This window comes from Diabrotica undecimpunctata, chromosome 1 (genome assembly GCF_040954645.1).
Source record: "Diabrotica undecimpunctata isolate CICGRU chromosome 1, icDiaUnde3, whole genome shotgun sequence".
Taxonomy (NCBI): domain Eukaryota; kingdom Metazoa; phylum Arthropoda; class Insecta; order Coleoptera; family Chrysomelidae; genus Diabrotica; species Diabrotica undecimpunctata.
The window spans coordinates 110489342-110502155 of NC_092803.1; the positions used below are offsets into that span (position 1 = coordinate 110489342).

The 12814-nt window shown below is 30.7% G+C and overlaps 1 protein-coding gene across 3 annotated transcripts in view; it reads left to right on the forward strand.

The window, feature by feature from the left end:
* The window catches only part of LOC140452342 (uncharacterized), a 262587-nt gene that overhangs the window by 21341 nt on the left and 228432 nt on the right, over positions 1-12814 (forward strand). For 2 of the 3 annotated variants that reach the window (XM_072546533.1, XM_072546543.1), the window contains exon 1: positions 214-689. The exons of the other annotated variant lie outside the window; for it this stretch is intronic. In XM_072546533.1, coding sequence (XP_072402634.1) covers positions 508-689 — 182 coding nt within the window. In that variant the 5' untranslated portion in view covers positions 214-507. Of the gene's footprint in view, positions 1-213; positions 690-12814 lie in introns of those variants that run through there. 3 annotated transcript variants of the gene reach the window in all.

Genomic DNA, 12814 nt, shown 5'->3' on the forward strand with positions numbered 1-12814 from the left:
TTTTAATTAACACTGTTTTGCATTTGGACTAAATTAATAAAATTAAAATGTATTAACATAGATTTCAAGGTTCATAAAATTAATATTTTCACACTAATATAGTTCAAAGTAATAATAAACATATTTATATTATAAGGCTTAAGGCACCGACACTCCCTCTATTTTTGAATCCTTAGATAACTTTCTTACCCGCCAACCGCTAAATGTATTTACCTTCACAAGGTCGATACGCGTCAAGTGGCGTCCAACATTACTTATCTCGTGACTTCTACCAACTCCTAGTGCTCGGAACTTTCTTATCTGTTTCCTTTCTACGGATGCTGTTAGATTTAAGTATCTGCATCTAGTCGTCGCATTTTTTAAATACTTCTTCGGACGAAACCCAGTTAAGTATGTAGAAATGTATCTGAAGAAAAATTCTTACGCGATCGCACTAAATGTAAACAAACGTTTTTGAATATTGCGCATTCGTCGTCTTCGTAGAGGTTTTTTGCTGCGGTTGTTTTTATGAGGAAAATTTTTATTGAATGGATTTTACAAGAAAAAGTGTTCTTAGTGCGGGAGGGTATTTGGAAAATGCCTGCAGATATGGTGTCGTTTGCCGTTTCAACAGGTCTAGGAGTTAGTGTTGTCGCCGGGATTATTTCCGGAGTATGTTATGTTTTGGCTTATGGATCCCAAAGAAAAAGGTAACTGTTTTAAAAATAATAATAAGATAAATAAATAGTTAAAATTATTTTTTATTTTTTCTTGTTTTGTTTTTACTAAATCAGTAACTTACATTAACAACAATAAAAAAATCGGTTTTAATTTTGTTTATAAAATACAAATAAGAAGAAAATATTAATTTATTAATAATGTTTATAATATATTTGGAATTATGCATTGTGGAATTTAAATGTTATATAAATATGCAGTAAATGCGGTTTAGTCATTAAGAGCATAAAAAAATATTTCAGTGAGATCACCGATGCCAAACATCAGTTTTTTTGACATGTTTTACAGATTTTAATGGAAAATACGAATATTCTACATAGGATGAGAAAAACATAAACGTTTTTTATTTGTTAGCTCAGTATACTCTATCTACTTTTCGTGTGTCGGGGAATACTTTAAAGTATAGATTATAGCGGGTTTATCGATTTTTTTCACAAAAATTTACTTACATGCTTATTTCATATTTAGTTATTATATTTTGGTGGAAGATGTGGTTTCTTAGTTGGCAGTGACTTCTGTTATATGATGTACGATTTAAGCCAACTTGATTTAATAAAATGTTGATATTAAGAAAGATACAGGGTGTTGAATTGGAAATTTTAAATTTTATTTTTCGCTATAACTTTTACGATATTGTTATAAATATATTAAACACGCAGGCATTTTAGTTCAGCATAATATTAGTTCGTTAGTAAATCATAATAGTCCCTTTGTTTGAGATGTAATTATAGTTACTCGTAAGCAGCAACGTAATCATATAAATAAGTAATGTCATCGACAGGTTATTCCGTGTGTATATAAGTAACCAATGGACGAGATACATCAGATATACCATAAGATTTGAATATGCATCCAAAAAAATATATTCATCCATTATACATTATAGCCACCAATTAGCCCAGAATTTAATCTGCTTGATTTTGGTGTATGGAGCGCATTAAAACAACGTGTCCATAAGAATCACATAAATATTCGCAACCAACTACGGGAAGAAATAAATACTGCTGCAGTTTCGTTAGAACCAATGATGCTATTTAATATGAGACGAACTTTTATGGAATATATTGACAAATGAATTAAAGAAATTGGTGGACATTATCGAACACTTACTTTGACAAAAATTATGTTATTTGGTTTAACTATTTCTTAATTTGGTTTGTGAACAAAATGTTTTGATTATGACTTTAATTTAACATAAAACATAAAATGGTTAATGTAAAATCCTATTATTCTGTTATTTTGTCAAATCCTATTATTAACTATCCTGCTTATATATATATTTTATTTAACATTTCGTTAACTATTAACTTTAGTTAAAGGTATTTTATACCCAAACTCAGAAGTATTAATGTTTTTGTGTATTTGTCCTTCGCTGCCTGGAGTAATTGCCTTAAATCAAAATTATGCACCTATTTCTAAAATGTGATTATCTCGAAAACTGTTCAGTTTTGAAGTTATTAACAGGTATACCTTTTTTTTCAGTTAAAATAATGTATCTTTAATGTTTTTTATTTAAAATATAGGTAACTTAAAGAGCAAAACAGTGAAGTGCAAATTTATGCTACATATGTGGCATCAGTAGCGCCCTCTAGCAGTTACATCAAAGTGTACATCAAATTATAATTTCTCATATTTAAAACTTTCCAGTTGTAAATTTTTATACATAAATGTTTACAAACATGAAAGTTGTAGCAAAAAATACAATTTTAAATTTGCACTTTAACACCCTGTCATCATCATAAGTGGCTTGACAATCCGTTGTGGATCTTGGCCTGCTCACAAAGAAGTCGGCACTCCTGTCGATTCCTGGCAACTTCTCTCCATCTTCTAACCCTTAGAATCTGTAGGTATTCTTCTACATCATCAATCCATCTCATTCGTGGTTGTGCTCTGCTTCTTGTGCCCTCTGGTTTTGAAAATGTTAATCTTTTCGTGTATTCGTGATCTGACATCCTAACAATGGTCCAGCCCATCTAAGTCTCTGCACTTTAACAAATTTCACAATATCTGGATCGGTGTATAACTGATATAGTTCAAATTTGTATCTTCGACGCCATAGCCCATTTTCATTTACGGCACCAAAAATCTTTCTAAGAATTTTTCTCTCAGAAATACCAAGAAGTCTTTTATCATTTTGAGATTAAGATCCACGTTTCAGCCCCATATATCAAAACCGGCCTTATTAAGGTCCTGTATATCTTAAGCTTTACTGCAGGTTTTATATTTTTATTTTTTAAATGTTTCTGGAGGCCGTTAACAGTTCTGTTTGCTATTGCTATGCGTCTTTTTATTTCGTCGCTTGTCGTGTTTGTTGCGTTTACAAGCGATCCAAGATATGTAAATTTTTTGACTTGCTCAAAGGTATGGTTGTTAATTTGAATTCTCTATTGGATATTTCGAGGGTTTTTAGAAACCAACATATATTTGGTTTTTTCCTCGTTTACCACAAGTCCGATTTCACTTGCTGCGTCCGCAAGCCTTGTAAAACACTGCACCATTTCTCTCATACTTCTGCCTATTATAACTATATCGTCAGGGAATGCGAGAATTTGCGTCGATCTATTAAAAATAGTTCCATTCATTCTAATATTTAATTGTATTTAACACACTGTATCTTTCTTCATGTCAAAATTTTATTAAAGCCAGTTGCCTTAAATCGTAATATTTTAAAGTGTAGAATCTCTTGTTTTTTTTTTGTACAATTACTTAAGGACTTCATAGAATAACGTTATAACTAACATTTTTGGCGATTTTGAGTTACAGTGTTCTTCTTGGATACATTTTTACGCTCTATCTGTCAACATGGTCGGTGTGGCTGTAACTGCATTAATAAGAAAGATTCCGAATGGAATAATACCGTAAAAAAAAAATTGAATTATTTCTAGAATAGATATACCATAATGTATCAAAATAATTCTCATATTTCAAAAACTACACCGTAATTGTTCTTACAATTTTATTCGCCGCATTGGCTTCTAAGTTCCGATAATTATGCAGGTAGATATTACACGTCGTGTGTCAATATTTCGCAGCATTATTTTGGGAATAGTAGGAGGAAATGGACAAGACAGATTTTGATTGTTTCCTGGTCCCGGTGTTTAGTTTGCAGTTGAATAGTACACAGTGCAGATGTTATTTTTTAAAAATCATGAGCAGACATGAACGTAGTTCGCGACTGATACAGTTGGCGTTGCAACAAACAAGTTAGTATTTTATAATTTTCTAAAAATAAATAACGATAACAAGGTTAATTTTTAGAAGGTCCCGTAGAAGAACATAATGGTACTAAAGACGTGGAACTTGGACAAGCAAGTTGTTCTTTATTTGTAAATACAGGTAAAGAATTTGTTCTTATATAAAGTGGTTTTTAAGTCTACATTAAATATTCTTTTAATTGTTCTGATCTTATTTTTAGGAGATGAACTAATAACTCAAAAAAAAAACATTAGAGAAACAAAATGAAATATTTGGTGATTTTGAGCAAAGTAAAATTGAAGAAGCTTTTTTCCCGAAGTTTCGGAGTATATTCCTTCATCATCTGGTAAATTTATTGTTTTGTTAGTCATAAGTTTTTTAATTATTTTAATTATTTACAGAATCATCAGAAAGTCCTACTGATACATCAGAATCATTCCGGTTTGGGTGATTACCTCCTGCGGAACAATAATAAATCGACATCGCTATTTATAGCTAGTTCAATTTTAAACGACATATTAGGGCAAGTCGCATATAACGCAAGTATTAGCTTAAAAAGTATACGACGGGGACGAAAACGTAAAGCTAATAGAACGGAATGGAAAGATGTAATTCGTAAACAAAAAAAAACCAAAGGAAAACAATTTATAAATAAAAGAGGTGAAGTTCTAAAACAAAGACAACAAGGTGGTTGTATGGACAAATGTATCCGAAAGTGAAAAGAAATACTGAATATTACAACAAGACAACAACTTTTTAAAGAGTTTTGGAAAATGGGAGATCACAACCTTCAGAACCAATATATTAGACGTTTGGTTACTAGACACACAAGAACTCGTATTTTAAATACTACCCTTGAATCTCGAAGGAAGTGGATATTTCAGTATACATTGCCTATAAATGATAGCCACATTGTGGTATGTAAAAGAATGTTTCTTGATACGTTTGATATAACCGATAGTTTTGTGATGACAATGTCTAAAAAGATGTCAGAGAGTGAAGTTGGTATAATTGTTGAAGAAATGCGTAGAAAACACAGCACTCCGCCACAACGAGTAGCAGAAGAAATAAAAGAGACTATTCGAAAACACATATCGTCTATTCCAGCAGTAGAGTCTCATTACAAAAAACAACAAAATTATATTTTGAAGAGAAACTAAATACTTCTAAACTTTTTGATTTGTATACGGAGTGGATGCAGAAAGAATATCCTATCTCGTCTACTGCAACATTAAGACAATACCATGAGATATTCAACAGTGAAAATTTAACATCGAGTTTTTTAAACCAAAAAAAGACCAGTGTGTCTTCTGTCATGTTTACCGAAATGCACATGAAGACGAAAAAGCAGAGATGGATCTGAATTACATTAACAATATTGCTAATAAGACTGTTGTAAACAACTTGAGGAAAGGGATAAAGAGATCGCTAAAAATTGAATGGAAACTATAGTTGCTTGTTACGACTTGCAGAAAGTTCTCACCACACCTCAGTCTGAACTGTCAATGTTTTACTATAAACAAAAATTATGCGTTTATAATTTCACAATATTTGGCAAAGGACGCAATGAAGGATTTTGCTACATGTGCGATGAAACGAGAGGAATAAAGGGAGCTATCGAAATAAGTAGCAGTGTTTATAATTTCATTGCAACTAGTGTTTTAAGAGGATATAAAAATTTTATATTTTATAGCGATAATTGCAGAGGACAAAATAGAAACAGAATAATATTTGCGATGTATTCTTTTGCAGTTGAAAAATTTTCTATAAAGATAACGCACAATTATTTTGAGGTAGGTCATTTCCAAAATGAGGGAGATTCCATGCACGCCTTAATAGAGCGACGTAAAAAGAACCAAACAGTTTTTATTCCCGAACAATGGATAAGCTTAGTAAGATGTGCAAAAACAACAGGTAAACCGTATTTGGTAATTGAACTGCACAAAGACAATATATTTAATTTTAAAAAACTTATGACAACATTTTCAAATTGGTATATAAATGAAGAAAATGAAAAAATGGTCTGGAACATGGTGAAACACATAAATATTTCTGAAACAAATCCTGGCGCAGTGAATATTCAATATGATTTCATATCCGATAAAAAAATTAAGTTAAACTTGCTACAGAAACCTATCTCCAGGAACCAAAAAAGGTTAGCAATTTATAGTAAAGGTCTTTCTAAGAATCTGCATCTAGCATATTCATCTTATCTAGGGATAACAAAAGCAAAATATGATGATCTGCAGAGTTTATGTCCAAGCCAGTGCATTCCTGTCACTTACCACGATTATTTTACAAATCTCCCAGTTGATTGCAAAAACACTAATCAAGACAGCGATATGGAAGATATGGAAGACTAGACATAAAATAAATATGTTCATTTTAAATTTAATTCTAATTTATATCTAGTTTGTAATACAATTTGCATTTTAAAAACTATTTACTGTTATTATTCCTTAACCTACAACGAGCAATAATTGGAAATTCATATTTACTTTTCCGATAAGAACATCGTAAGTGCAGTTACAAGATTATTCGATGAAACTTTATATTTATATCAAAAACTGTAACTGCCACAGTTCAAGAACCTATTCTCTAATAAAAAAAAGTAGACCTTATTCTAAAAGAGGAGTTCCACATTTATAAAACTACTTACTTCTTACACTGAAAAAATGTCACATACATATAAAAAAAGAAATCAAAGAAATTGATATATTTTTTTATCATTTCTAAAGAATATCATAAATGCTGGTTACAACGTTATTCTTTGCAGGGGTGGATATATATATATATATATATATATATATACAACACTTACTCATAATCAATTTATTCTACCACCAACGACCGGTTTCGCATACTATAATTTGGTATGCATCTTCGGGTCAATGGTACATGATAAACTAAATGCTGAAAAAGTAATAACCCGTATTACGGTGCCATCTGGTAAAAAATATATAGCAAGTGAAAAAATCATTAGGTGACAATTGAAAATTAAATAGTCTTACTTACATGCCGATACAAGGATTATTATTAAATTTTTGAAAATACGTAGTTTAAAAATCCGTTATGGTAAACTGATGACAGGTTATCATTACTTTTACTGCAACTACATTACTTGTTTGATTGAGGAAGTGTCTAATAGGAATGGTTTTTTTATTGTTTAATAAATTTTGAGAGGTTAAAATTACATAGTTAATGTAGTTGTAGGTTAAAGTTTGACAGTTCTTCTTCCCTTTTATTAGTATTGTAGATATAGTCATCAAAGTATATAATGTGAAGAAAACAGAAATGAATTTGATATACTGACTAAATATTTAAATAAATATTGTAATCTAATTTATGAATAATATTGGCATACTCTTTACAAAGACTAAATTTATTTTGAGATGTGGGATGTTGAGAACCCGATGTGGGTTTAACTTCGTATAGTGGTTGAACTATTTAAAAGGATTAACAGTAAAATTATCGTCCTCGTGTTCTTATATTTCCATGATGATATTTTAACGCTCTGTTTGGCCATCTATTGGGACTTTTTTTTCACGTGTCCATACTGTAGTCATCTGAATAAATAAAGCAAATTTTATGGCAAACTCATCCACAGATTATTACTGAAAGATATGGTTATCAATACCCTTTCTACTGAAAAACTCTCAGTAAGAAGGGTTCACCAATAAGACGTTCAACGGACAACTATATTTATAGACCAAAATAAATTTTTCATAACTACATTTAAGAATTTTTTGAAAACTTAAGAAGTGTAATTTTTATTACAATTGATGATGGTTTATTTCCATATATAAACTATTCAGTAAAAATATTTCACAAGAAAATAGTTTCAGAATCAATAAAGAAATATATATATATATATATATATATATATATATATATATATATATATATATATATATATATATATATATATTTGAGACCTTTTTAGATTAAAAATATTTCATTTTCATTTGTGTTTTATGTTTATGAATTTTATTAATGATATATTTTTGCAAGGAGATGGGAAATTATCAGAATGTTTTGTATATTTAAACCATTAACATAATGTTACATCTATGTACAACAGCCACCACGAAGGTCAAGTCTTATATCAAATTTGACCTCTATATGATTTACTAATTTTATTTGTAACTAAAATGATTTCAAAGTAATAACTTTTTATTTATGTAAGTGTACCACATGAACCACAGATTTCTTACGGTTAATACGTACATAATGATTGTAATATCTTAATTGTATCTATTATAAAATGTGCAGTTTGGTATCTCTAAAAAAAGCTAAAGTTCATTTTAGATGCCCGTGCAGTAAAGTAATGTACCTGCGGCTATATTGCAATAGCGCAGTATTTCAACATTCTTTAGGGTTTCAGCTAGGAAATATAAAATCTTATATAATTTTTTATATATAATATTAAATATATATATTTATATATATATATATATATATATATATATATATATATATATATATATATGTATATATATATATAATATAATCCCATATATGTTTAATACGTATTTATTAATAAATTTATGATATTAAAAATGTGGGACTTGGAAAACACATTAGACATCTTAGTGAAACCATTAATTATTAACGTGACTGCTGAAGACACCTCCACGGATAAAGAATAAGTCAACGCATATTGCGGATCAGAAAAAGAAGAAGAAGAATTTCCTCTTTACACATTTCTTCTGAGAACATATTAAAATGTAAAGCGGAGAATAAACACATTTGTCGTACTCCTCGTTTTATAGGTAATATTTAGACTTTTGTTAATCTACTCGTATTATGGCTTTCTGAGAATTGATATAAATTGGTACTATTTCTAACATCCTGATGATCTATTTCTGTGTTCCGTAATATGTTTTAAAACCATTTGTGTTGTATTTTGTCGAAGGCTTTCTCAAAGTCAACTAGACATATGGATACGTCACAATTGACATCTCGACACCGTTCTGTAAATGTTTGTACACTAAATAATGTCTCCCTAGAGCCAAAGCCCTTTGTAAATCAAATATCAAATATTGTAGTCAAATTTGTATATCAAATTTGACCTCTATATGATTAACTAATTTTATTTGTAACTAAAATGATCTGCAGCAGCGCGAAAAAGCTGCACAGATGTTGTATTGAACCAGATTCTGAGGTTCTTTAACCAAGATGTTCTTCTTCTTCCTGGATCTCGTTTTCCAAATATTTTTCCTTGCAGGTTGGCTTGAAGGAGAGTATATCTGGATTCATTTCGCATAATATGTCCGAAGAACTGTAACTTTCGAGATTTGATGGTGGTCAGTACTTCTCGATTCTTATTCATTCTTCTGAGGACCTCCTCATTTGTGACTCGGTCAGTTCACGGGATCTTAAGCATTCTCCGATGTAGCCACATCTCAAGTGCTTCCAGTTTCTTGCACATATCATCGTTCAAGGTCCACGATTCAACACCATAAAAAAGGACAGAGAAGACGTAGTATCGCAGCATTCTTACTTTTGTATCAAGAGAGAGGTTGTGACTCTTGAAGAAGGCCCCCATCCGATTGAAGGTAGATCTAGCTTTTCCGATACGTGCTCTAATCTCCTGGTTATTGGTCCATTCTTCATTTATTATGGTGCCGAGGTAGTTGTAGTGCGTCACTCTTTCTACAGGAGATTGGTTGACGTAGAGTTGACCTTCTGTTATTTTTTTCTTGCTAATTATCATAAGCTTTGTCTTCTTAACGTTTATATTGAGTCCATATTGTTGACTGTAATACGTGATTTTGTTCAAGAACTTGTAGATCTTCTAAGTTGTCCGCAAATACTATGGTGTCATCTGCATGTCTGATGTTGTTTAGCCGGTAACCATTTAGTAGAATACCTTTTTCAGTTTCGTGCAAAGCTCCGATAAATATTCTTTCAGAGTACAGATTGAAGATTAGAGGAGATAAAATACAGCCTTGCCTCACTCGCATGATTTTCACATAGTCAGTGTGTTCACTTTCAACTCTGAGATTTGCTGTCTGATTCTAGTAGAGACTTCTAATTATTTTCAAATCTTGGTTGTTAATTCCTGTTTCTTTTAGTATTTGCATCATCTTGGCGTGCTGTATTCGATCAAACGCTTTCTCGTAATCAACCAGACATGCGTATACGTCGCAATTGACGTATCTGCATCTCTGGAATAAGACTTGTACTGAGAACAAAGCCTCTATAGTACCAACAGCAGTTGTGAACCCGAACTGGTTGGGCGAAATTTGACTTTCACACAGCTTGTAGATTCTCTTATGAATTGAAATTGTTGATACTCTACTATATATTTACGCCTTTGAAAATTATTTAAAATAAAAAAAAACTATAACATTTGCTTTATTTTCCATAACGCCAGCTTATTATGCCCTAGGATATAACAAGTATGTTTTTGGTAACCGTATCCAAGGTAAAGTAAACAAACAATATGCAAGTGAATAAGAGCTAATAAACTGGTACAATCCGCTCAAAACATAATAATAAAATTAACAGTCTTATTTAAAAGCTGGGTCGTACATTTGGAAAATATTACAAGATGTATGTCAAGGCACAACTCAAAAAAATTCCCGGAGTTTACAAAATTTTAAGCCGAAGGTCCTTTGTAAGAGACCGGGTCCTGTTAATAAATGATAAATATTTTATAATGTCGTATCCTGAAATAAAATGCAATGATGAATTATCCACGTATAATATTGAAAACTGTCCAAAGTTTAAATGTAAAGTAAAACTGAAATTTTCTGCCAAAGTTTTAGTTTGTTGCACAATTTGTGAAGGTGGGATTTTAGCTACACATGTTGACAGCTCTTAGAAGCTTTAGATGCCATTTTTGTCTACTCAAAGATATTCATCATACTGAATTTTTTAATATTCATTATCACAACAATAAAATAGTATCTATAGCTTGCTTGATTAAGCATGATTTTGATTAGTTGGATTAAGCCAAGGAACTCGGGAATGGTTGATGAGAATACCATCAATTATGTATAGATCAATCTTCATCAAGCTCGACCAATAGCATAATTTTAGTTATGATAGTGTCCAGAGATTTATATATATTGTTAAAAAGCTCAGAATAAACAATACAGTGCAAGGGATATGACACCCAATTTCGTTTAATAAATAACCATGAATTACTATTTAAATGGGAATAAGCCACAATTAAAGGTTAAAGTATGTTTATTGACGTTTCAGTTTGAATTGACTAATGTTTCTATTTTGAGAACGATTTCCGAAGTGGAAATTGAAACGTCAATAAACTTACTTTAACCTTTAATTGTGGCTTATTCCCATTTAAATAGTAATTACTTTAAAATGCCACAAGAAAATAGCTTTAGAACAATATAAAGAACAATGATCTACTATGAGTTCTGTAAATTAGTTCTCGTGTGTCCAAAAGGTGTATACAGTGATGAGTGTCTTAAGAATTGGCAAATTAACGCAAAAGATAGAAAACGTAATACGTTGTGAAATAAAAAGAGATAAAAGTGGTAGAGATGGGAAATGATCGATAGAAACCTCTAATTTACATTTCATTACATTAGGACTATCGATAGTTCCCACCTTTAGACGTTAGCTTATGAGTAGTTGACTTCAGTCATAATATTACAAGTATGACGTCGAACATTTTTTAAATTTCGCATAAAGTAAAAACTGATTGAAGGCAATAAAGCAAATGTAAATAAACAGTTTAATTAGTAGTAATTTGATAATTAATTCTGTGTTGACGAATTACAGAATAACAAGCTATGATAATTCTGTATTGAGAAGAGTGTATGCGATGTCTCAAATCATAGTTTATTATTGTTCAATACTTTAATTTTGGATAAAAAAAATACTTCTACTTAAACTGTTTTTACTTACATTACGTGATACGTACTACTATGACTGAAGTCAACCATCTCATAAGCTAACGTCTAAAGGTTGGAAACTTTTGATAGTTCTAATGTAATGTAAAGTAAATTATAGGTTTATATCGATAATTTCCCACCCCTACTACATTCATCTCTTTTTATTTCACAGCGTATTATGTTTTCTATCTTTTGCGTTATTTTGCCGGTTCTTAAGGCACTCATGCCTGTATAAAACAGTTAATATTTACTTCAATACATTTTCGTTATTTGGCTAATTAATTTTTTTTCTCAAAACTCAAGTCCCACACATTACTACATGTTTGTTTTCCTTATTCATTCTTGTTTCGTGTCTGATATTATTTTAGTCATTTATTGTCATAAATGTTTAATATACGTTTCGTTGATCTTTTGTGTCGTATTAGTGGTTACGGAACTACTTACTTGGCTGTTCAAGTCAATTAGTTTTATTCAATAATATAACACTGTTCACAGCCTCACCATGGATAGTGTTAATACATTTAGTTTAACACATTGATGCCCAGAACTATTTACGCTTATTTTCTTTGAATTCTGAAAAATGTATGCTCTAAAAGTCGCAAAATTAACAAAAATATAGGTTTAAAAAATGAAAAACTTTTTTGATAATTGGCTTTTTGCGAAAACGCAACACTGGGGAGTTAGGGTGTAAAAAAAATAAAAATACGTTGTTTGAAATGTTTTAATAAATCATATAAAAGACTTTTAAATAAACTTACATTAAAATTATTGCGTATTACTATGAAATTAAATAAAAAAATTTTCATGTAGGGCAACTTTACATTTAATACATTTTTTATTGGTTGTTGAGTGACAAAGGACGCATCGGGTTCGATTTTCTTGGGTTGAAATAAGATAGCCAATGCTGTCGAATAGAACATCTTGTGTAATGTTGTTTATGAAAGATTGAGATGGACCAGGTCTTGCCACAAACTGCCGCAAATCCATTTCGGGTTATTCAGGGATCATGTGTCTCATTCTATGGTAAATTAGCC